The 23,705-nt window shown below is 34.2% G+C and overlaps 2 protein-coding genes across 4 annotated transcripts; both read left to right on the top strand.

The window, feature by feature from the left end:
* Positions 1-1,662: 1,662 nt before the first annotated feature.
* LOC111276936 (kinetochore protein) lies at positions 1,663-8,537 on the top strand. The gene is made up of 11 exons (XM_022862915.2): positions 1,663-2,046; positions 2,131-2,349; positions 3,256-3,346; positions 3,414-3,593; positions 4,134-4,223; positions 5,804-5,911; positions 6,838-6,891; positions 7,203-7,317; positions 7,407-7,564; positions 7,671-7,766; positions 8,210-8,537. The coding sequence occupies exons 1-11, from the start codon at positions 1,883-1,885 to the stop codon at positions 8,276-8,278; spliced, it is 1,344 nt and encodes a 447-aa protein (XP_022718650.1). The 5' UTR covers positions 1,663-1,882; the 3' UTR covers positions 8,279-8,537.
* A 1,450-nt stretch (positions 8,538-9,987) lies between these two features.
* Positions 9,988-22,701, top strand: LOC111276935 (dual specificity protein kinase YAK1 homolog). Of its 3 annotated transcripts, XM_022862912.2 has the most exons (18): positions 9,988-10,699; positions 11,773-11,972; positions 13,426-13,579; positions 13,674-13,783; positions 13,911-13,980; positions 14,099-14,181; positions 14,276-14,354; positions 14,446-14,486; positions 15,699-15,821; positions 17,188-17,338; positions 17,493-17,607; positions 17,726-17,808; positions 17,897-17,971; positions 18,557-18,631; positions 18,733-19,559; positions 21,405-21,557; positions 21,984-22,279; positions 22,443-22,701. In XM_022862912.2, the coding sequence occupies exons 1-18, from the start codon at positions 10,535-10,537 to the stop codon at positions 22,517-22,519; spliced, it is 2,877 nt and encodes a 958-aa protein (XP_022718647.2). In that variant the 5' UTR covers positions 9,988-10,534; the 3' UTR covers positions 22,520-22,701. The 3 variants fall into 3 exon arrangements, with proteins under 3 accessions (XP_022718647.2, XP_022718648.2, XP_089619888.1); XM_022862913.2 differs by lacking the exon at positions 11,773-11,972; XM_089763762.1 differs by lacking the exons at positions 21,405-21,557; positions 21,984-22,279; positions 22,443-22,701 and adding an exon at positions 19,679-20,247.
* Positions 22,702-23,705: the final 1,004 nt, after the last annotated feature.

Genomic DNA, 23,705 nt, shown 5'->3' with positions numbered 1-23,705 from the left:
AACCAATAGTAATCAAATGCTAATTCTCAACCAATTGTTAATGTGAATTCACAAGAAAATAGAGTATCTAGGATGTCTAGAAACAATCATATTATGTTTGAAGATCAAAAATTGAATTTTAATTCTCAACCAATTGTTAATGTCAATTAACAGGAAAATATAACATCTAGGATGGTTGGAAACAATAATATTATGTTTAAAGATAAAAAGTCAAATGCTAATTCTCAGCCAACTATTAATGTGAATTCGCAGAAAAATGAAAGATCTATGATGGTTGTAAATAATAACATTATGTTTGAAGATCAGAAATCAAATTCTAATTCTTAACCAATTGTTAATGTGAATTCACGAGAAAATGAAGCCTCTACGATGGCTGGAAACAATAATGTTATGTGTGAATGTTAGAATTAGAATGCATTTAGCCAACTCTTAATGTCTTGTAAAATAACGAAGCCTCTTTAATGGATGGAAACAATAAATTTGAGTTTGAAGGTCAAAAATTGAATGCATCTCAGCCACCTTCTTATCTAAAACTAGCCATGTCAATCATAGCAATCAAAATAATTAAAAAAACATAATACCCAAATCTTAAATATCAAAATAATATTGCAAGAATATTATTTAAAAAATTGGTTTTAGTAATAATCTAATTGGTGGCTTCAATTGATGGTGAAGGGAATGACGGTGGCGACGGTAGGGACAATGGTTACAAAGCGAAAAGAAATTCTTCGGCCAAGGGTTTTGGAGTTTAAGGTTTATCCTATGGAGCATAAAATCGATTTTAGGTCTCTATTAAAGATTATAAATAAAGTACAAATATTATGTTTCTTTGAAGCTAATTATAATATTTGAGTACTTTTTTTTTCCCACTCGAATATTGCATTTGGAGGCTTTAAAACACAATAATTGTGATTATTTACTGCATTTTTTTGAAGCTAAATGTAATATTTGAGTAAGTAATTTTTTTTTTAAATTTTTCACTTAAAATATACTACATTTTGAATCTTTGAAATGTAGTAATTGTGAATTATTTACTGCGTATCCTAGAAGCTAAATGTAATATTAAATTTTGATATATATATTTTTTATTTTTCACTTGAATACTATTTTTCTAGGTTTTGAAATGCAATAATTGTGAATTATTTCCTACATTTCATGTATGAACAAAACGCAAAAATTGATTATTCTTTTTTATTAATAATTGGCTACTTGAATATTGTATTTCTAGGATTTGAAGTGCATTAGTTGTGAATTATTTTTTTTTGACAAATACGTTATGTTTATGTTATGTTTATTATGTATTGAAAAATATTATAATAAAAATATTTAATTAAATAATCAAACTTTCCTTTCAATCAAATATAGGAATCTAACAGTTACATGCTATGAAAAATCATCTCTTATCAAGAATTCACACTTTTTTGAAAATCAAAATTCTTTTTTAAATTTAAAATTTCGTGAATCAAATACTCTCTAAATATTATTCGAATCAATCATAAATTTAATAAGATAATATCGTGAATTAAATCAAGCCTAAAGCCTGAACTTAAAAGTTTTACTCAAAATTCGATTTGAATTGGACTAAGCCCATGAACCTGACTTGTTGGTCGGTCCATAAATAACTGAATAAATCTGCATGTGAATTCCCTAGTTTATTTTACTATAGCTTCTGGCCGAGATTAAAAAATTTTCCTTTCTTGCGCACCGAAAAAGAAGTCCTTTATAAGCTTAAATTTATCTTGGGCGGGAAAGATATTCACTATCCTATCTTTCCTTTTTCTTTTTTAGCCAATTAATTTCCCTTTTCAGTTTTCCACTTCTAATTTTATAATTTTTTCCTCACTTTCTCGGCCACCAACCACTCGAATTCGCAGACAAAACAATGTCGTCATTCGATTACCCCATACTCTCCCGTGGCGACATAATATCAATCCTGGCGGAGTCACAAATCGCCACCGTCACCGACAACGATTTCAAGAATATGAAACCCAATTTCGTCTCCAATCTCTACACCCGCCTCCTTATCTACCTCGATGCTCTCCACGAGTCTGCTCATTTCCCCATAAAAGCAATGTCCTCTCCTTTTTTTAAATAATAATTATATATTAATCATATTATATTTTTCTGCAGGGAAGACCAAGGGCAAGTTGAGTTTTCAGCATTAGAGCAAATTGAGAACCCGGATCTTCTAATTGGGTCATTCCAGGTTATGAATTTGTATTGCAGGTTAAGGGAGGTGATGGCTTCTCTTAATTGTCCAATGCAATTTAACCTTAGGGATTTGGTTAAACCTGATGCTGGTCGGACGGAGCATTTCCTCAGCGGAATCATCAATTTTTGTCTTTATAAGTACGTATTTTCTCACTTTAAAATGTTTTTATTTTGTTTTACTTGAATTTCCTTGCGTAAAAATTGGAAAATGTGGGATTAAATTGTTATGCCATTTAATGGTTAGGTTTAGAAACAAAAAATTATTACATAGGTTAGTTGTAGGTTCGACTTATCAAGATGTGACATGTTTATTTAAATTTGCAATGTCAGCATAAAGCATAACCAGGTTCATAATTTTAAACTAAATAGTGGATCCTTGTAAATGGCATGGCAAAGTTTAAATGATGTGTTGAGTTGGGATTTGTTGGGATTATTGATATAGCATTCTGTTATATGACGATTAACGATGTCAGGCATGATATTTTAAGTTGTAATTTAGATTGCTTGGTTTTTAAACCATACATTAACGGTTGAGAGATGACAGATGGGATTCAGAAGCCATGTTGTCCACACCTTGCCTCCTTACAGTCTGACTTGGTTTTGCTTTATGGTCTTTATGGGTTAGAGCAGAACTTTTTGGTGGTTATCAAACAAATAACAAGCTGCAATTAAGAGAGAAAAGTTATGGACAATGTTCCCTGATGACCCATATAAAAGCCTTTCCCTTGTTTAGATTCTTTAACACTAATGCTCTTTGGTATGAAAGCTGTGATTTGGTTAAGTTGAGAGCCTACATGACAACCATTGGAGTGGATTTAGATATGGGCTAGTGGCAGTGCATCTAGTGACCAATATAACAGTTTTTCTTGGTATATATTTTTTAATCCCATTTCTTTTAGATTAGTCCTTTTCTCTGATTGCCTTTTATGAGAAACTCTGGTTCTCAACTAACATTTTGGCACAGTAAATTTCAGTTAATCAGTTTTCCAATCTTTTCCAGCCTTTTAAGCATTAAGGTATTCTATTTGTTGATTTCCATCTCAGAGAAACAAAAATGAATCTTCTGAGACCGATTGTAGAGGAACTAGCCCTTCTAGATGAGCAGCATAAGGAGTGGGAGGCTAAGATTTCTCAGGTATATGAAGAAATACTTGTGATGCTTTAGCATAAAGATCAATTTTCACCATATCTCTGCCATGCAGTTGAATGCAGAGATTGCAGGTTATAGTGAAGCAAGAGAAAGGGAGTTACCCCTTGTTCAAGAGGTAGACTCAAAAGTTAAAGAATTGCGTGAGATGATTGCTGGCCTCAACAGTAATCAGATGTCATTGAGAACTTCTTTTCGGAATTTGAAGGAGAAGACAGGCCAAATGGATGAGAAGGTTTGAATGTTATCAGTGGCTCTTTACAAAAGCTTTATTTCACTGATGTAGACATAGGGGGAAGTGCTCAATTTTGTGAGGAGAGTTAACATATATATGTTTTTCAAATTAAAGTTTTTGCTAGTTTTTTTCATTGGGGAAAATATTTATACTCAAAGATTCAACCATAGAATGTGCTTAAATTTAGATGTGTCTATAAATTGTGATTAACTAAAGAATTTTATGCTGGTTGTTGTCTATATATTTTCACCTAGTGCCCCATGTCTTTGAACCTAAAGGATTTTTCATAGTAGTGTTTGATCTAGTTCCTTTCAAAATGCTGAGATGCATACTCTGTGATCTTTATTTGTGTAGAGGATCTTCTCTCTTTTCTGGTTAGACCACCATTTGATCCTAATGTCGATTTTGTTTTTCCAAAAAATGTTTAAACTTTTAGGTTCACCATGATTTTTGCTTTTATATGTGCATTATATTTTCCCCTCTTTAAGCATTAGCACTATTTATTATTGCTGTTTGTGTTGACATGCCCTCTCTTTACAGATTTCTAAGGCTGAGTTTGAACTGGTACAAAGTGTCCAAGAAAATGCAAATCTACGTTCAAAAATAGTTCAGTCACCAGATAAACTACAGGTGCACATTCCTTCTTAATAAGTTTCACTTAGGTGATTAGGGCTAATATATGTAAAGCATTATTGTTAGTGATTCTGATAAACCAAGCATATAGGCCAATGATACTTTTCTAGTATTGGAATGCTTGTAAGTAAGAATGGAGAGTTTAGTTATTTGCGGTTTATGTTTTTATGTATGTATATTAGATTAGATAAGATATGATTTAGTTATTTATTTTTGTGCAGGTGATATTATGTAATTACTCTTTTTATCTTGGGATTTGGGAAATTCCAACTAGTTATTGATTTCTACAGTGGAACTAGTTTTATGTCATTCACTTGGGTGGTCTTTTAAAACCATACAATTAATTTTTAATTTACAGATTTGACATCAAATAACAAGGTTAAAACAGGTGCAAGAAAAGTTAATTGTAGAAAACATTTTTTCTTCCATAATTTACAAGTTCTTTAATCGTATGTGAAACCATTATGTTTAAATCCTACCCTAATTAACTACTTTTAGTGATTATGTTTAAAACCAGAGTAAGCTGGTGTATGAGTTTCCAAAACATCTTCTCACCGACTAATGATGGAGAAAAGTTATTTAATTGATAAATAACTATTCTTATTGCTTGTTTTCCTGATGCTTCTCAAATATTCCTATTTAGCCTCTCACTAAAGTAAACATTCATAAATTGTTGAGATTGAAAGACTGCATTGCTATTCAAGATAGTATCCTCTAATTGGGGAGGTGAATGTGAATTTGTTTGGCCTGTGATCCTGTAATTAAGTCCATGGATCTAAATTGGTATGCATTGTCTAAGACAGCTAGCTTAAACTGACACGCATTAGATGCAGCTGTCCTCGTTGTTGTGACTAAAATGGTATTTGACATGCTTGACTAGGGCATCTAACTTGAATAGAAGAGCATAAAATAGAATCTTGTTCCACTGAAAATTTAATTATTCTGTTAGCATATGTATGCATGTATACCCTGATTTATTTGTTTGCTATCAAATTCCTGCCTTTTAATTTTTAAACCTGAAGTCACCTTTGCATTACTGTATCATTGTTGGCATCAAACATTACATGCAATTCTAAAATTTTAGATGAGTTTCTTTTCCTTTTTGGGTTGTAGGTGATTTTCTCAAGCCCTGTTATTTGTGATTACTTTCGTTCCTCATACTTTTTATTTAATCTTTATTTTCATCTTTGTTAGAACCATGGAATACTTGCATGTCAGATTTGGCACTTTTTGTTTCTGATTGCATCCTTTCAAGTGGAAGTGTCTATACTTGTACATTTTATCTAGTATGCGAAAATTCAGTTTTCATTTAACTTTGTTTTTAGGCATACAGGTATATGGCATGTGCCACGATCATCACTCGGTATTTAAAGTTGTTTTCTTTGTTCCATAGTTTTCTATGACAAAGTAAATATAGTGCCAAGTCACTTTTCTCTTTAACTTGCCATGTTGATTAGAGTATTTAATGTACATTACAGTTACATTTGTTATTCACTCCTCTTGGATGGTATGACTTTCCTTTTTTGCACTAAAACATTAATCTCTATGTTCCATTCATTACATTTTTTTCCCGAAAGAGAGCTTTAGAGGAGAAGAAATTAGCTCGAGATGAGGCAAAGAATGCTGAAAGGTTGGCTATGCAGTCTTTTCAGGAGAAGACTGCCATTGTTGAGGTCTATAGCAAGGTATGCTTCTTGTCATAAACTGCGATAGCAGGTGTCAAACTGTTAGACTCTTATTGTCATTCTTGCTATGAGAGTTTAATATGCTTGATCATAATTGTTTAAATGCATTCCAACATATGATATAGAAATGTATCACTAAAAGGTTCTTAATTTCATAACCTTAATAGTAGTAGAATGCTCATTTATCTGTTTCATGTGGAAGTTTAACAATTGCATACCTCATCTTTTGTCCAAGATCCCTGCTGTTCATATCTTCGTCCTTGAAGTGCTCAATAATATGCTGTTGCCGAACTTCTTGCTTCATTTTTTGGCTTTTGTGTCCTGTATTGTTGGAAAAATCTAGAATCATGTATTGCTCCAATAAGATTGGATGCTGTTGGGACTTAGGCCTTAGGAACCAGTTTTATTTAGCCTATTGTTCTTCAATTGGTGGAACTTAGTGATCCCAGATTTAAAATTGCAGATACAATATGAGCAGAGATGTATGGATGTTTGCATGCATAGACTTGAGTTATGAACAGATTGATCTATCATTAGGCCGTCAAACCCTTAGATTTTCCCTTAGAAAGCTTGTTTATATATTCTTTCATACTGTTAAATCTGAATTTTGTGTATTTGTTAGCAATCAAAGCAAGCACCTTTTTTCCTCTCACATATCATTAGCAACTGGGTTGCATGATGAGAATAAAGACATAGTACACTTTTGTTTATTAAACAAAGATGACAAACATAGCTCAAATAGCAGAAAGAAATATTGCTAGTTAATTATAAATCACAAGAGCCAACTATACCGGTTTATTCAGAAAGCTAAATATCTGGAAAAGTATTAAAATGCATATGCATCTAGTCAACATGCATACATGAGGAATTTCATTTGGGTGAAAAGAAGGAAAACTAATTTTTGATATCCTTGAGTGTTGTTACAGACTCTTAAGAAAATGTCAAAGCACTTTGCCTTGATGCAAGCTATACATGAACAGGTACACAGATAGTTTGCCACTTCCCTTTTGTGCTTTTGCTCTGAAATTGAGTGGCAATGTCTTTTCTGCTCTGCTTTTATGTCTATTGTGGCTTGTCAATTGTGGAACAAAATCTCCTTCCCCCTTTCTCCAAAAAAAAAAAAAAAAGGAAAGAAACCTATTTGGAATTTTCAAATATATTTCAGTTGTTATAACTAAGTTTTTCTCTTAGAAGGAACGGTTTTGATTTTTGAATGCTAACCAATTTACTTTGCGTGTGAACTACTCGTTATGCAAAACACATTTGTTTCTAACATTTTTCATTTTAATAGGCGAATTCTGCAAAATCAGTTGAAAAAGAATGTAAGGGTTTGAAAGCTAAGTTAAGTGATGATGCTGTGTTAGACAAGTCGCTTGAGGCTAAACTGATTGAACGGCAAGGAAAAGGCAGGTTCTTGTTCAAGCTATGTCGTGTTATTGTCCATTTATAAACCACTACATAAGTGCTTAAGACTTTAGCTTTATTCTTTCACCAGTTGAACAGTTGGAAGAACTCCAAAGTCAGTTACAGAAAGAAAGAGATCTCAAGTTTGAGGAATCTACTAAAAATTTGAATGATGTGAAGTTGGAGGTGGAATCTAAGCGGCACCAGCTGGAAGCAAGGCAAAGGAAGGTTGAAGATATGGTGACAGAGGTAATCCTCATGTCTTTTTATTCTATATGGTGCCAAGTTGTCTCTACTCTCTACCTGAAGTTGCTTAACCTCTAAATTCCCCTTTTGTATTTCTTAAACTTAACAGGTGGACTCCATAACATTAAAGACCAGTATGGTAAAAGAATCTGGAGCTGCTAAAGTGCAGCAGTTAATTAGTAAATGTGAAGAGATTGTAAAACAGGTATTATAGTGCTATTTTAACCTTGAATCTGTTTTTCTGTGTATGCTTATCATAAAAATTAAATATTTGTTCTTTGGTTCATTCAACCTGTATAAAATCTTGTAAAACTAGGATTATCAGAAAAGGTTGATTTAGTTATAAAAGAACCATTAATAAATAAATTTATCAGAAAAAAAAGAATTGTTAATAAATGAATTTTCTTTCAATGTTATGGAGGATGTGAGATTTCAAAATCTGGCCATCTAGAAGCATATGTATAATTTAAACTATTATTATTATTGTTGTTGTTGTTGTTGTTATTGTTGTTGAGCTAACTTCATCTGTGTTGTCTTATGCGGAGTTCACTGTATATTTGAATATTAGTTTGTTTTAGTTGATATAAGAAGGCTTGAATTTTTGAAACTCTTGAACTGAAATTGGTCCAAATGGTTTTGTGATTTCAGTTTCAACAATATTCATCCTCTATTGGACCCCTGCTGCCAATGGGTGGGACAAAGACAACCAGCCTTTAACTTGCATTTTAGTAAGCAACTTGATTGTGAAATGCTTTTTGTTCATGAAGATGTAAGTTATTATTAGTTTTCAGCACTAAAAATATCCTTTTTTTTTTGGTTGCTAGCAGTAAAAATATATTGACATGGTTTTCCAGTGCTACTAATTCTTATGGACTTTCCATTATGATATTATGAGGCTTGTAAGCTAGTTTGATTTATTGTATGTACCCAAGACAGTACTAACTTGTAACAATATCACTTTTTGTGGTGTTCTGTAGATCTTTCAGCTAGTGTTGCCCTTGTATGTTGCTTTACATGTAGTATAGTCTGGCAGCTTATGTTGTGTATATACACATTATATATCTGTAATCCCATCATGTGGAATCTGTTATAGTTTACTATTTATTTTAGATATATAAGTGAAGCAAAGTTTCCGATGACCAAACATTAGTCTCCAATGAAGCACACATGAATTCTCGTTAGAAGGTATGTTTGCATTTATTGGCATGGAATGTAGCGTCATTAGATAATAGGGAGTAGCCTGAGGGTCATTTCTTTCATTCTTCTTTTCTATGGATTCTTTTTGTTTAATAACATAGGAGCAACTTTCTGGAATTCTCTGGCGAGTTGGTCTCTGTTCACAAAGCATGCTGTATTTGGGATTTTGACTCAACTTGCCTATCTGATAACTCCTCCGGCTGTAGGATGTAGTCTCAGTACTACTAGATTTCTACCAGAAAGACGGAATTATTTGAAGAAATTTTGGTAGATCAGATCCTTACACTCGCTTGCAGGAAAGCTTAATATTGATTGCAGTTGTATGGTAAATCTAGGCTTATCAGGTGTTAGAGGTATTGATTGACATGGATTCATTTTCACTGTTATTAAGCTCGGTAGTCAGTGGCTGAGTGCCCTTTCTTCGATCCTAAATGGCAGTCTGATTCCAGGGTGTTGTAAGTGTCAATTGTCACCAGCTTTGGTCTAAAGCCGAGTAACCCTGCGGCCTTAGGCGGAAAATTCCCTCTTGACCTCAACGATGCTCACACGGGACGTAACATAAGCTTTAGCCTAAAAGGCATTGATGTTGCTTGTTGAATGATTGATTAGGAATTGTACGACCTCTAACTTTTAAGCTTCCTAGGCGGTAGGAAGTGTTCTTTGTTTGGGCTTCTTTTAAATTCTTGTTCTTATGTCAACAAACTATATATAGATTTTGGCAAAAAAACTGATGTATTTAAATTCGATACCCAATTAAAAACCGTACATGCAACACTATTATAAAATTATTTTTTTATATATTTCTGATCGAAATCATGTCAAAAACATTTTCACTCTTTACCCAATTATTAAATATTTTACATGCTCAATTTTCAGGCCTAAAAAAAATTTAATGAATTCCACAAGGCAGTCAATTCTTATGAAGTGAATGGCCTTAGCATTTCCCTTCAAATTTACAATTATTAACTCATAATTTTATTTTAAAAAGTTTTCAATTTACCACTTTCCAAAACTAAAAAATTTCAAATAATAAAAAAAAAGTAAATTTGTAACATACCAATAAAGGCATGAAATCTAAAGAAAATTTACAAAATTAAATAAAATTAATTAAGAAAATTTACAAAATTAAATAAAATTAATTATTTAATAAAATAAAAAGGGAAATGCACTGTACAGAGTTTCAATCCCACAGTCCCGTATAAAAAGAACAAATCTAAAAAGGAAAAAAAATCCCATTTGGAGGAAGAAAGAAACACGGTGCCCTTGTCCTCAGACCAAAAACTCCTTCTATCTCTAAAAGAAAACACTTTCTCTCTCGTTTCTTCATCTTTTGATCTTTCTTTGTTGCGTTTCTTCTTTCCAATCTAAGTTTTGGGTCAAATTTTTTTATCCAATTTGTCTTTTTTTTTATTGTATGGTTTTTATTTATAATCTATAGAAAAGATTCAATCTTTTTTAATTAAAATTTGTGTTTTTTTTAATCATCTGTGGATCCACCTGGACTTCCAATTTTCTGATTCTTCTCTTTTTAGACTGTGAATAAGAGAATTAAAAATGAAAAAAATAAAGAATGGGATTGGAGTCAGCTGGTGGGTTCCTTGAAAAATCACTGAAGTTTCAATCTTAACTTCAAAATTGCAATTCAATTGCTGATCAAACTTGGGGTTTTTCTTGCTTTTATAATGTTTTGAGTGGTTTCTGTTTTAATGGAGCTATTGCGGATAATCGTAAATTTTGGGGTTAGAAAAGGTTGAGTCTTTTTTTTGGAGGATAGTTATGGATGAGGTTGATCCTAGTAATCAAGGAGAGCCCCAGGGGGCCTCAGAATTGGGCTCAGATGAAGGTTCTGCTGTGCGGTGGCAGCCGAGGCAGCTGGTTTTTGGGCCTTATTCAGCTAAAAATGAAGTTGATAGAAAGCTACGTGTTGTTGTCAGAAGGCCTGTAAGTTCTCTTTTCTAATTGTCTGTTCATTTTTAGTTCAAAAGTTTTCTGGGTAGTTGGCATATTGAAATGTGTAGAAAATTCAGGAGCTTTTGATTTGCTTTGAGTTTGAATTGGTGTGGATTAAGAGGTGTTCAGCTGGTTTTAGTTGTGGTTTGATTATTGATTCTGTTTATGTGGCATAAGGAAAGCATACCTATAAACCAAGTAAACATATGAGCAATGTAGAGGCCAGAAGAGACAGTCGCTTACTATCTCCATTGCAGGGGGTAAATCTTAATGTTTCACTTGTTGCAAATATATCATAGAAAGCTGTGAGCATGACTAGGAAATGCTATACTTTTTTCAGTTAGTATAATGCACACCTTGTCTGTATGCCTGAGCAAAGTAGGTGGTCAAATTAGATACAGATAGAAGAATGCAATGTATCAACACTAATACTAGCAAAGTGAGATTACCAAATTGATTTTTGATCCCAAGTTCTATCTACCCTGACAAGCCACTAGCCAATACAATTCATACAAATCTATGATGTCTATAAGAAAGCTAAACTAGGGAGAAGAGACTCCATGAAGGCATGAACAATATGAGTCTCAATGGGGCATGGACGCTTATTTGTTTTTCACTCACATGTTGAATTGTTAAATTCTGTCCTGACACTACCCTTGCCAATATAGATCTTCTAGCCATTGAATGATCTATTGTCAAATACCTCTATTTTGCCTAGAGTATAAATGTGCTCTATTCATGTCTTATTGCAAGAACTCATTTGAATTGACATTTATGTTTTAATGTCTGAACATGGAATGCTGTTTGAGAAACTATAAGATTAAGCACTAAATAATTAGCACTGAATTTATACTGTAAAAACATATTGGAATATTGCTGAAAATGAAATACGAAATAGATCTTTCTTGGATTATTCATATGATTTTATATATCTTTTACATCTAACAAGAAGTAAAAGAGTAAAACAAAAAAAAAAAAGAAAGATGGCAAAGGAGAAATCTTTCAGGGTGCATAGATTCATTTCAGGCAAATCTTTGTGCTGACATGCAGCTTTAACCGTGCAGTTGGTGGCTAGACTGACAAAGGAAATAATTGAAACGTACCAAATATGCAACCCACAATTTAAATATTCAGAAGAATTGAACCCAAAGCGGTTTTTGACTAGCCCATCTGTTGGTGTCCTCAATGATGGCTATGACAATGTGAACTCAGATCTTATTCTAACAGTGAACTTTGTCTTGATCAATTTAGAAACACAGCGAAGGTTTGTTACTACTTTTTATGATTTTCCTCGTGATTTTGAACTATAATTTTTGAAGCATTTCTTGTAGTTTCTTTGTGAATTGACCTCGCATTTGATTGTAGATTTTCTTAATGGTGGAATAAAGACGGTTGTTCTTTTTCTTTTGCTAAAAATTTCATTTGTGCTTTTGCTGATAGCTAGACTAAAATGGACTATGTCTTGACTTTGATGGGTCAGAAATACAGATCATTTTGAAGTGCATATTTGTTTCTCATTTATGTGACCTTTAGCTCCTCAAAACCATGACAAACACCTGCTTAGTCTTTGGCTTGTGAACTTTGAATCTTGGCATGTTAGAATTAGTTGTACATCAGTGTAAATATGGATCTTTGGGTTTGCCAAGCTTGACTGACCATTCTTTTTAATTAATTTACAAATTCAAACTGTTGCTCCTCCCTTAATCCATCTCCTACTTGAAGAGTTTCATTTTTAAAATTTTAATCTATCTATTTAGCTGGTCTGTTGCTACTTACGTCTAGCAACAAAGAATACTTTTTTGTTTCTGTTTTCTTTGCAACCCCAGCAAAATGTCTGTGTTTAGTATTCAACAGCTTCAGGTACTGAGGTAGAGTTTTTTAGAATGGGATAAGAGTTGGGGCTGGGTAAGGATGAGGCTGCATTGGCTCTATAACTGACAGGTAAAATGCTAGCTCAAGCCTGACCTTATTTCAGGCATGGCTTAGTCTGGCAAGTTGTTTCCTTGTGGGAAAAATTGTAACCATTATTCAGTTACCGTACTAATTATGTAAGAAACCAATTTTAACTTTAGGTTAGTGTCTCTTGCTTTTTTGATGTGCTGGATATTGTCGTAGTTGAGTCAAAATACCATGAGAAAATTTTAGCAAAACTGTGTGACCTATTGTGGCCTGTACATCTACATGTGAACTAGTTAATTTTTTTTGGCTTGTTTGGTTGGGTTTTGCTGCCAACAAGTTTGCTTTAGTTGTGACTAGCGTAGATTTAGAACAAAAACTTTTTTGAAGGTTTTTTTCTATGTACCGAATTGTATTTTACAGCTTTTCTGAGTATGAATACATTTCATGTTATATACATATCCGGAGCGGACATGGTTGCTGTTTGCTTGCATAGTTCAATACTATATTACTTATGCTACAGGGGTATCAATTTTATTTTTCTCTTAATAAGGCACCAAACTTGTTAGATATTGCAATTCAAAAATATTATCTATAATGAGAAACAAAGGATAACCGACCATTAAAAAAAAATATAAAAAGAAGGAAAAAAAAACCTAAAGAAAGAAAATGAGCAGATATTATTCATGAAGTTTCAGGCATTTGGTATGTTCATGGATATGTCAAAGTAAGTTAAAAAAAATACTGCTGGTGGTCTGTTATCATTTAAAATCAAGCTTAATGAAGGAAGCATTTACTTATGTTTCAATGATTTTCTGTAGATATATTGTCAAAGATGTTCTTGGTCATGGGACTTTCGGGCAGGTTGCTAAATGCTGGGTTCCAGAAACAAGTAGTTTTGTTGCTGTGAAGATAATTAAAAACCAACCTGCTTACTATCAGCAGGCACTGGTTGAAGTTTCTATTTTGACAACGGTAATTAAGTTTTCTTACAGCTGTATATATCCTTCATTTAGAAATACCAGTAGTGACACATCATTGTTTTTGTTTCTTTGTTTGCCTTTTGCAGTTAAACAAAAAGTATGATCCAGAAGACAAGCATCACATTGTCCGTATTTATGATTACTTTGTGTATCAACGTCATTTGTGCATTTGTTTTGAACTTCTTGACACAAATCTGTAAGTAATTTTATTGTATTACAATGAAACAAGATTCTTCATTTGTAAATTTCTTTTAACCTTTATATCGGCGCATTCCTTATAAATTCTTTTGCAGCATGTTATTGACATTTTTCCCTTGATCTAGGTACGAGCTTATCAAGATAAATCATTTTAGGGGTTTGTCATTGAGCATTGTCCAGCTGTTCTCGAAACAGGTATTTGCAGTTTGCTTATAGCTGAATTTGGTTTGAGTTGAATAATGATTGGAGTAGCTGTAGACATCTGTTTTCAATTGTCTTTTGACTTACATCCTAATCTTTTGATTTTATATAGATTTTACGTGGACTGGCTTTATTAAAAGATGCTGGAATAATACATTGTGATCTTAAGCCAGAAAATATTCTTCTGTGCACGAGGTGGGTTTCTTTTTCATAATTAGTCTGGATTAGGAACTTATAATATATCTTATTTTTTCAGTGAAGTTTGATATTTCTATCCTGATAATAACAGTGTCAAGCCAGCAGAAATTAAAATAATTGACTTTGGATCAGCTTGCATGGAAGATCGGACTGTCTACTCCTACATTCAGGTTTCCATCCATAGCTACCACTTGTCATACTGTTCATTATTATCGTGCTCAGAAGGGTCTTATAGGTGCATTTTCGTCTTTTCTTCTGCAGAGCCGGTATTATAGGTCTCCTGAAGTTCTTCTTGGATATCAGTATCCATTTGGCACGAATTTATGGCCTTATTCTTTTCTTTCTATTGATTTTGCTTGCTTAGTGCATTTGTTTTTCACTGGATCATGGTGTTTTTCCTTTCCTGTAATATCTCTTCTCATGTTCAATTTCTTTCTCAATGGAATTTTGGTGGAATAAACTTCAGTAGAACTTAGTTTGACCTAACCAATCCCTTGGTTGAAAATGAACCTTTAGAGTTCAGGTAACTATCATGTAAAAAACTGAACCCAACCTGTGAACCACTGCTTAGGTTCATTATCAATGCAACCTGACCTTTATATTGGTGTGAATTTGTTGAAGTAGTTCCTGGTTGGTCTCCCAACTTATTTCTTTAATTTATTGTGTTTTATTCACCGTGTCGAATAATAATACTTTATTACTGCTGACCTTCTTTATATCCCTTTTTATTTGTATTCTAACATGATTCAAGGTATGTATCTGCTGTTTCATCTGTTATAAGTATCACATAAGGTAGGAAGTGCATAAAATATCAAACATTAAAGTTTCTTATACCAGTTTAAGCAGCTCTATCAAACTCATCCTACTCCATCAGATTTGACCGGCTTGATGCTTGAGTTAAGCCTTGCATATCTCAAACCAAATATAGTTGGATTTCACCTTGATTAGATTGTTCAAAACTTTACTTTTGGCTTGACAGCTTTCATCCTAATTTTACTCATTGAGTTTTTTCATTTATTACTGAGCAACCATTAATGAACAGGAAAGAAAAGAGATAAAGGTAGGTCTGCATTCATTGTTATATCTCAGAGCATTGATAAGGTATTTACTCTCCTGCCTGGATGATAACAATTAATATAATATTACATTTGAAACTCTATATAAATTGGCATATTAATTTATTTGTTTGAACATCTGCAATACAACTAAGATCTTTGGATTTCTATATGAAGAGGATCTCTTTGAAATAATGACATAGAAGATTCAGTTTTGTGTAATATTGCTGCTCCCTTTAGCGTGCTGCAACCTATATAACTTTGTATTAATCAAATATATAACTTTGTATTAATCAAATGTCTTCTAGTCTTTGGCAGTAATAATTAAAAACTGCTCATTGAAAATGATGTTTTGTGGTTGTGATTCATTGTTATCTTTGATGATTAGATACCTTAATTCTAATTTCTGTGTCTGTGGTCATGATTGTTTGTTTAGTTTGAACCTTGATCCTTATTCAGATATACGACAGCTATTGACATGTGGTCCTTTGGCTGCATAGTTGCCGAACTTTTTTTAGGGCTACCGTTATTCCCAGGTGCTTCAGAATTTGATCTTCTAAGGCGAATGATTGAAATACTTGGGTATGCCTCTTGCTTTGGTTGTCATAGATCTTTGGCTAACAATTTTTCTGTGTTTCTAGGTATAATTTTCTTGTGACTGATTTAGGAATAGCTTTTCTTTGGTTGATTTGATAGGGGGATAACTGAGCAGGTAGTTTTTGTATCCAAGTGGAAGAAGCTGTATAAAGTAGTCACTTATCATTAATAAGCATGTGCAATTACCAAATTTCATACTCCCTCTGTCCCTTATTTTTTTGTTTATCTTAGAAATTCCATCATTCAAGACAACATGTAACTAATGCTTTCACAAGTTTATAGATTTTCAAATTAAAAATTTCCCTTATAATAAATGACAATGTACAAGAAAAGAGAAACAAAATTTGCTTTGATTTTTCAAAATAGCATATATTTTTTGAACATTGCAAATTGAGAGTTCAATCTCCCTCCCCCTCTCTCTTTCTGTTATTCCATCTAAGAGTATCATGATGACAAGTCAGATCCTTTAAGATAATTCTTCTCCTAAATTAGCATGATAAGCATGAATAGTAATGAGAGAGATATATGTGCCTTGTATGAGACGAGTTAATGTTGCAGTTTAGGATATTTAACTTTCTGATTGATGTGAATAGTTTGATTTGATTTCTTGTTATATAAGAACCTCTGAAGGATGTTCTAGAATTCTGTATCTGTCCTTTAGAGTCCCTTTTGGTGGGCCCAAGATTGACGACTTGTGAACACTGCATTTGATCCTTTGGTTCATATTGGAATTTCAGCTTATTTAACTCACTGTAATACCTTATTTATTTATGTGTCAAAATTGAAAAGAGTTAGACGCACTTGCATGCATTGTTGAACAAATATGCGAGTAATTTGAGCTGTTAATCTGACTGACCTTGGATGCTAGTCTAAACTAAATAGTTTCTGTTCACTACAACATGTAAAACTGTTCACTAAAACATGTAAATAGAAGTACCCCTGGAATATGCTGTGTAGTAAAGTTACATTAAAACTTTAGGCTATAATTTAGTCATCTAGCTTGAGTTAATTCATGGAAGTTTAGAATTTTGCATGATAATGTGTCTTCCATCTTTAGAATTTTAGAATCCTTCCTACTTGATTTTCCTTCAACTATGTTTAAGCAGTTAACATTTCTTAGTCAGTCTGCTATTTTCTTGCATTTGATATAAGTATATGCTGCTTATCAATTTCTTAATGTTTTCGTACAAATTTTCATTTTCAACTTATTTCTTGTTATCCTAAGTAAACCTGGTTACTATTAGATACTCTATAAACTAAAAAGTTCTTTTTATCACTTATTACCTATTCAGTTAGTCGTATTTTTGCACTTGTTGTGAACAGCCTTTTATATATGGTTGTCATGTTGTAGAGGGCAACCCCCTGATTATGTTCTCAAGGAGGCAAAAAACACAAGTAAGTTCTTTAAGTGTATTGGGAGTATCCACAATATAGAGAGTGGTGAAGTCTCCATTGGTAGCAGAAGTGCTTACCAAGCATTAACCGAAGAAGAATATGAAGCTGTAAGTGTTCATATTTGTTTTTTTGAAGAAAACTTAATGAAAAGTGTAAAAGAATAGAAATTTCTATATGACTGTTTCTTTGTTAATTTTTATGTTTTTACATCTCTTGTTAATTTTCTTCATCTGATAGTCATTGTTGCTTGCTTCTGTTCAGAGGGAGTTAAAAAAACCATTGATGGGGAAAGAGTATTTCAATCATAAGAACCTTGAAGCAATCGTGACAAACTATCCTTACCGGAAAAACTTGCTTAAAGAAGATGTCATTAAAGGTTAGCATCTAACTTCTACATTGAATGTACAGCTTGCCATGGTGGAAAAACATTTGCAATGTGTGACTGCCTTTTGTTAAGAACTTACCAAGGCTGTTGTGTAATGAATCTATGACAGAGAGTCAAATACGATTAGCTTTGATTGATTTCTTGAGGGGACTAGTTGAATTTGATCCAGCAAAACGGTGGTCACCTTTCCAGGTCTTTGAAATTTCACTTGAACTCTTCTTTATCTTGCTATTCCAACTAAATATGAAGCAATAGTTAGAGTTTCAACTTCATTGTGCAGGCTTCAAAACATCCTTTTGTTACTGGGGAACCTTTCACATGCCCATACAGACCTCCCCCTGAGACCCCTTGCTTGGTAAGGGACCTAAGCATGTAGCTCTGCAATCGAAGAAGCTTGAACCTTATTTCATAAAATTTATATGAATTATGTGGCTTTTATTTCAATGCTTGACACCACGCATACAGAGGAATTGCCTAGTCCTCTCCTGATTTCCTTAGTGATTGATTGTTTTTCTTAATGGATTGGTCATTTTTATGTTCTTCTGAATACTGGTATAATCTTATGTTATATTCTAGGCGCTTTTCTCTTATGTATAAAAAGCTGTAATAAAAGTTTAAGGTTGTTGATAATTATTTGACATATGAAATCTTTTGTTAGAGTTGTATACTTGTTTGAAACATGAAATTTTAGCAACCTTTTGATGAAATTTCAATTTCTTTTTCATACTCTCTTTATGCTGTGTCTGCGAGCATAAATTCTTTCCACTGGTGTGAAAGATTTGGCTTTATTGGTCTTCTCATGGGTTGAGCTGTTTTTCTGTCATAGCAATCTGTTCTTGTTGCATCACAAGCTTTGTGGAAGATTATACTAATATGTTATTTTCTGGGCAAGAAATAGAGGAAATGATACTTGCCTAATGTCTCTGGCTTTTTTTGGTAGCCTGTTGCTCAAAATGTTAAGGTGGACCATCACCCTGGTGGAGGGCATTGGTTTGCAGCTGGTCTTTCCCCTAATGTAAGCTTCCTAATGATCCGGCATTTTTATTACTAGAGTAATAGACTTACTGCATTATTGTAATATTAGTCTTATACTGATGTATATTTTCCGTTGTGTAGATTCCAAAGAGGAACAGAGTGGCCTTTCATAACAGCCCACATTTCGCAATGGTGCCATATGGTCATGCTAATAGCTATGGCAGTATAGGAAGTCATGGCAGCTATAATGATAATACTGGGCTTGGAAGCAGCTATGGGAGTTATGGAGATAGTAGTAATATGTTTGCATACTATTCTCCTGTTGGTCCATCTGCAATGAACATGCATTCACAGAGTGGTGTGTCAATGCTTGGAAGTAGTCCTGACGCTAGATGGAGAATTATGCAGTACTCTCAAGGGAATGGTCTTGGTGTGAGTCCATCTGCTGGAAACTTTGCACCACTTCCCCTTGGCACTAGTCCCTCGCAATTTACTCCTCCAAGCTCCTACAGTCATGTTTCAGGTGGCTCTCCTGGACACTATGGTCCTACTTCTCCTGCAAGAAACAGTTGTCAAGGATCACCTTTGAGTAAGAAGGCCGCAGCTAGCCAGTTTAATAGAAGAAAAAGTTGGGGATATTCTGGAACTTCCCAATCTCAAGAGAGTTCATCATCTTCAAACTGGCAAGGACAAGTAACTGATGGCACCATTTCTAGCCAAGCTGAGGGAAACTCTCAAGTGGTCGGTGGTATGCCCTCTCATATACAGTCAAATTCTAACCCAGCCAACTGGAAGCAACAGCGAGGTGGCATTGGAATGGTTCCGGGTTACTCAATCTTTCAGAATATACCCAACTCCATAGGACTTGGTTCTAACGTGCAACTGCAGTATAGCACAGGAGCAACTCAAGACAAGTCAGAGGCTAGCATGTCATTGCCTGATCCTGGAGATTGGGATCCAAATTATAGGTGAGTAGTGAATTTGAAATTGCAGCCTAAAATCATGTTCATCAAATATTAGCATATATTTTGTCTTAGCTGTGTTATATGTGTTATTCATTTCTGTTAATGCATAAAAAATTTGTCAGTTGGACATGCAGACAACCATAAAAATATTGGCATTTACTCTTCTTTACCCTCTCAAGGGTTAGTTGGGTGCCAACATGCGGGGTGTCATGGTCCACACTAACTTGTAAGGTATTGTCCGCTTAGGCCCACTGGCCTCACGGTTTTATCCCCCAAAAGGCGCCTCACAAGTTGAAGGGGTGTGAACCCTTATATCCCAAGATCAACTCTAGTACACAGCTGATGTGGGATTCATGGCTCTTCTCTAGGACCATGACATCCTCCTCCACTCTAACGGATGCTCACCGTCCTCGGTGGCACATCGCCAGTACCCCCAAAGTCAGCTTTGATATCAAATGTCATGGTCCACACTAACTTGTGAGGTGTTATCCGCTTTGGCCCGCTAGCCTCACGGTTTTGTGCTACAAAAGGTGCCTCACAAGTTAAAGGGGTGTGAACTCTTATATCCCAAGATCAACTCTAGTACACAGCCAATGTGGGATTCATGGCTCCTCTTTGGGACCATGACACGGGGCCTGCAGCTTGCAGCAGCTGACCGCTTTTCAGGCCTGTGCTGCACGCTGCCTAAACGGTGCAGACTGTACTTTAGTATATTGATGTTTGTCATGTAGTTTAGTAGCCATCTTTTTATCCTTTTTAGTTCACTGTCGCATACCTGTATTTCCTTAATTTTATCATGTTGATTTTATGCATTTATTCTGTATAGATTGCTTTCTGTTATAAAATAATAAGATAAGGGATAGAGAGAATGGGAGCATCTTGATACACAGTATGATACTCTATGTTTAAAATTTGTTGAGGTATGATCTTTAGATGGTAATAAATTACTCTCTGAACACTTTCCCTTCAGTGAGATGAGTAGATATATGTCATCCCTACATTGATCTGAAAATGGTTCTTGCAAATAATCACAGAACTTATGGTAGCATGTCATAACTTTGGAAGCTTTTTGTTTTATGTTCAAACTAAAATGATCAAGGACCTGAATTTCAGAAAATACTGGGTTATTGGCTTAATATTTTACAGCTTGATTATCGAAGGACATACCCAAGGGTGTTTTAGCAGATAGTCTATTTGCTTTTTTGTCCCTTAAAAATCTTGCATGCTGCATCAGGAATTCATGATGCTCCTAAAACCAGAACTAGTTGCAACATTTGGTTTCTTGCCGCTTCCATAACAGAGTGGCCTCCTTAGAAAGTGCAAATACCAAAGACAAGTTCTTTTAACTGTGAAAAAAATAAGTTGTTTAGATGCTTAACTGTACCATCAACATATTCTTCATTTAAATCATTTATCACCCCACCCCCAAAAATCATTTAAATCGTTTATCACCCCACCCCCAAGAATAAATAAATAATCTTTCATTTACACATGCCTCTTTTTCGTAGGTGGATATGCCATTTGCAAGTAGATGGAAATTTTCTCTATTTATTAGCACAAGTTTTCAAGTAACAATAAATTCTTGTCGTCTTTATCATCTTTATCATCTTTATCATCATATGATAGAATCTCTATGTTGTTATTTACCAGATTATGGCTTTGGTGTTATATATCTTAAAAACCTTTTTTTTTTTTTTTTTCAATATCAAACTAATTATTGAAAGTTTTAGGAACTTTTTGCCTACTTCTAATAGGGATTCTAAGAGCTTTTTTCTATAGATTTTTTTGCTGTGGATATTTATTCTATGATCTTTTAACTTATATTAATTGCATTTGTTGTCACCACAGTGATGAACTTCTTCTGCAAGAGGATGTGTCAGATGAGAACTGCATGTCAGCTGATTTTAACAGAGGAATGCATATTGGCTTGGCTGATTCATCTGTTGGAGTTGGAAGATTCAACTATGCCTCAACCACAAGCTCAAATTTATCAATTCAAAGGTAATTGCATATCCTTCTTAGTGAATGACTTTGCAGAGGTTTAATCCTTTTGCTCGTGCCTGAGGAGAAAGAGAGGGGGGGGGGGGGGGGGGGAGGGGGTAGAAGTTGACAGAGGAAATGAATGTCCCTTTCCTCCAGTTGAATCTGTTGCAAGATATATATTATAATTAGTTCTTGTCGTATTTTTCATTTATCTTTCAATATCATGTCAGGTTTTCTTATATGCTTGCTTTCTATTTCGCCTACTGAAAGTTATAGTTGGCATTTATGCTCAACATAATTGATACAGCCCAAGATGAGTTGTGCATTATAGAGATGAATATGCACTGAAATGTCAAATATCTCAAACATACAAGAGCAGAGCCTGTCTTTTGTTGAAGTGTTTGTTCACTATTCTTGACTTATTTCTATGTTATTCGAGTACAGACAAAATGGACCTATAGGATTTTCACATGTAGAAGTGGGTAGCCCTCCTTCAGCTATTGATTCGAATGCTGGATATCCTCGTTTTATGTCAAAGCATTCTCACTTCATGCCACATATGACACAAAATTCTCCTAGCCGTTTGGGACAGCAAACTGCTCAGCGGTTCAATCATGGGAGATCCACCGGTGCTTGGGGTAGCGAATGGAATCACATGAAAGTCCAGCTCCCTCCTAGTTTTAAATCTGGGGGCCCACATTCTCCTGGAAATAGTACATTCAGTAATGGCATGCCATGGGGTACTTCCTAACTTTACACCATCAAACTACTTTTAGTTTACCTTATACTCTGCTCAGTAATTTCATAGACCTACGTGTGTCAAACTATGTAATTGTTGTCAGATAATTTAGGGAATAGAAAGAACTGATTCCATTTCACTTGGTCCTGGCATTGTTTATGTAGGGCGTAGGGCCAATCATCCGGTTTCAAATATTCCACCAGCTTCTCGTGGAAAAAAGGACTATGGAAGGACTGCCTAATGTTGGAATCGACTTGATTTTTTATGGCGTGGGATTATGTATTGGGTGTTTGGCAAGAAATTTGTACCCGATAGTTCACTTAATTAGTGAGCTCATTATAAGCAAATGCTCATCCAGACCATGCTCATTCATTGTGCTTTGCATAAATATAATTTATGGTGGTTGTTTTGCTTGTCTTCGAATCAATTTGCATGCAATTGCCTTTCTTTTGGTTATGATGCGTTACTGGTCCTGCTCCCTGCTTGTATTTTCCAAAATGCTAGATTTCTAATTTACTTTTAATTCTGAAATAGCTTTTAACCTGTTTGAGGAATCTAATTATGTTACTCAGGCATTCAATGCAGCTACTGACAAAGTACCCAACAGGATGTTCAGGTCTGAGCCAATGTCTAGACGTTGGAGCATCAAATTAGTGGTAGACTATATTGTATATCTGAAATGTTGAAGCTGAAATTCTTTCCTCTTTTGATGTGTACGCTCTTGGAGGTTGAGGAATTGAAATTTTTGCCTACAATTGTGTGGTCTATCACTTGGTGTATTGGTAGTAGAGTACTGGACTATTAATTGGTGATTGGTTTAAATTTTGACAACCTTGATTACAATATCTATGTATCTATATATATATATATATATATATAAAAGTTACCGTAGAGAGATTCTCCAAGCTACTAGCATAACCCAATTTGTATATCTTATTGTATTTCAATTGTCTTTTGGTCCTACATTTACCAGACGAGGTGAACTATTGTCATATGGACATTTAGGGACTGTTAAGATAACATATTCTTGGCCTAGTCACTATCATAGTGGTATAATGTGTTAGTCTTACTAAGATTTTTATTGAAGAGCAATGGATAGGACCATGTCATCATCTATCTTTCTATAAGTGATTTGATGAAAGCGTGCTTTTTTTTTTTTTAATTTTTAATTGATGATGCTCTGGCTTCTGTTTCTGTTGTCTGCAACGCCTAGAATGCTGTCTTCACTTTCACAAGGCAGCATGTTCTTTAAGAGGTAGGTAACGTCTTCACAAAACTATACCATATCATTCATTGCTGTAGTTTTTTCATTACTAGAACAAGTAAACGTGTTACAGGCCAGGCATATTGCATGGTATTGTCCATATAGAAAATTCTCTCTTTCTCGAATTTCATTCGCGCATCTTTGCTTCTACGGAATTACAATA

Source organism: Durio zibethinus, chromosome 7 (assembly GCF_047325235.1).
Source record: "Durio zibethinus cultivar Kanyao isolate XHJ-2024 chromosome 7, ASM4732523v1, whole genome shotgun sequence".
Taxonomy (NCBI): domain Eukaryota; kingdom Viridiplantae; phylum Streptophyta; class Magnoliopsida; order Malvales; family Malvaceae; genus Durio; species Durio zibethinus.
This window is presented reverse-complemented; position numbering and strand designations above follow the sequence as displayed.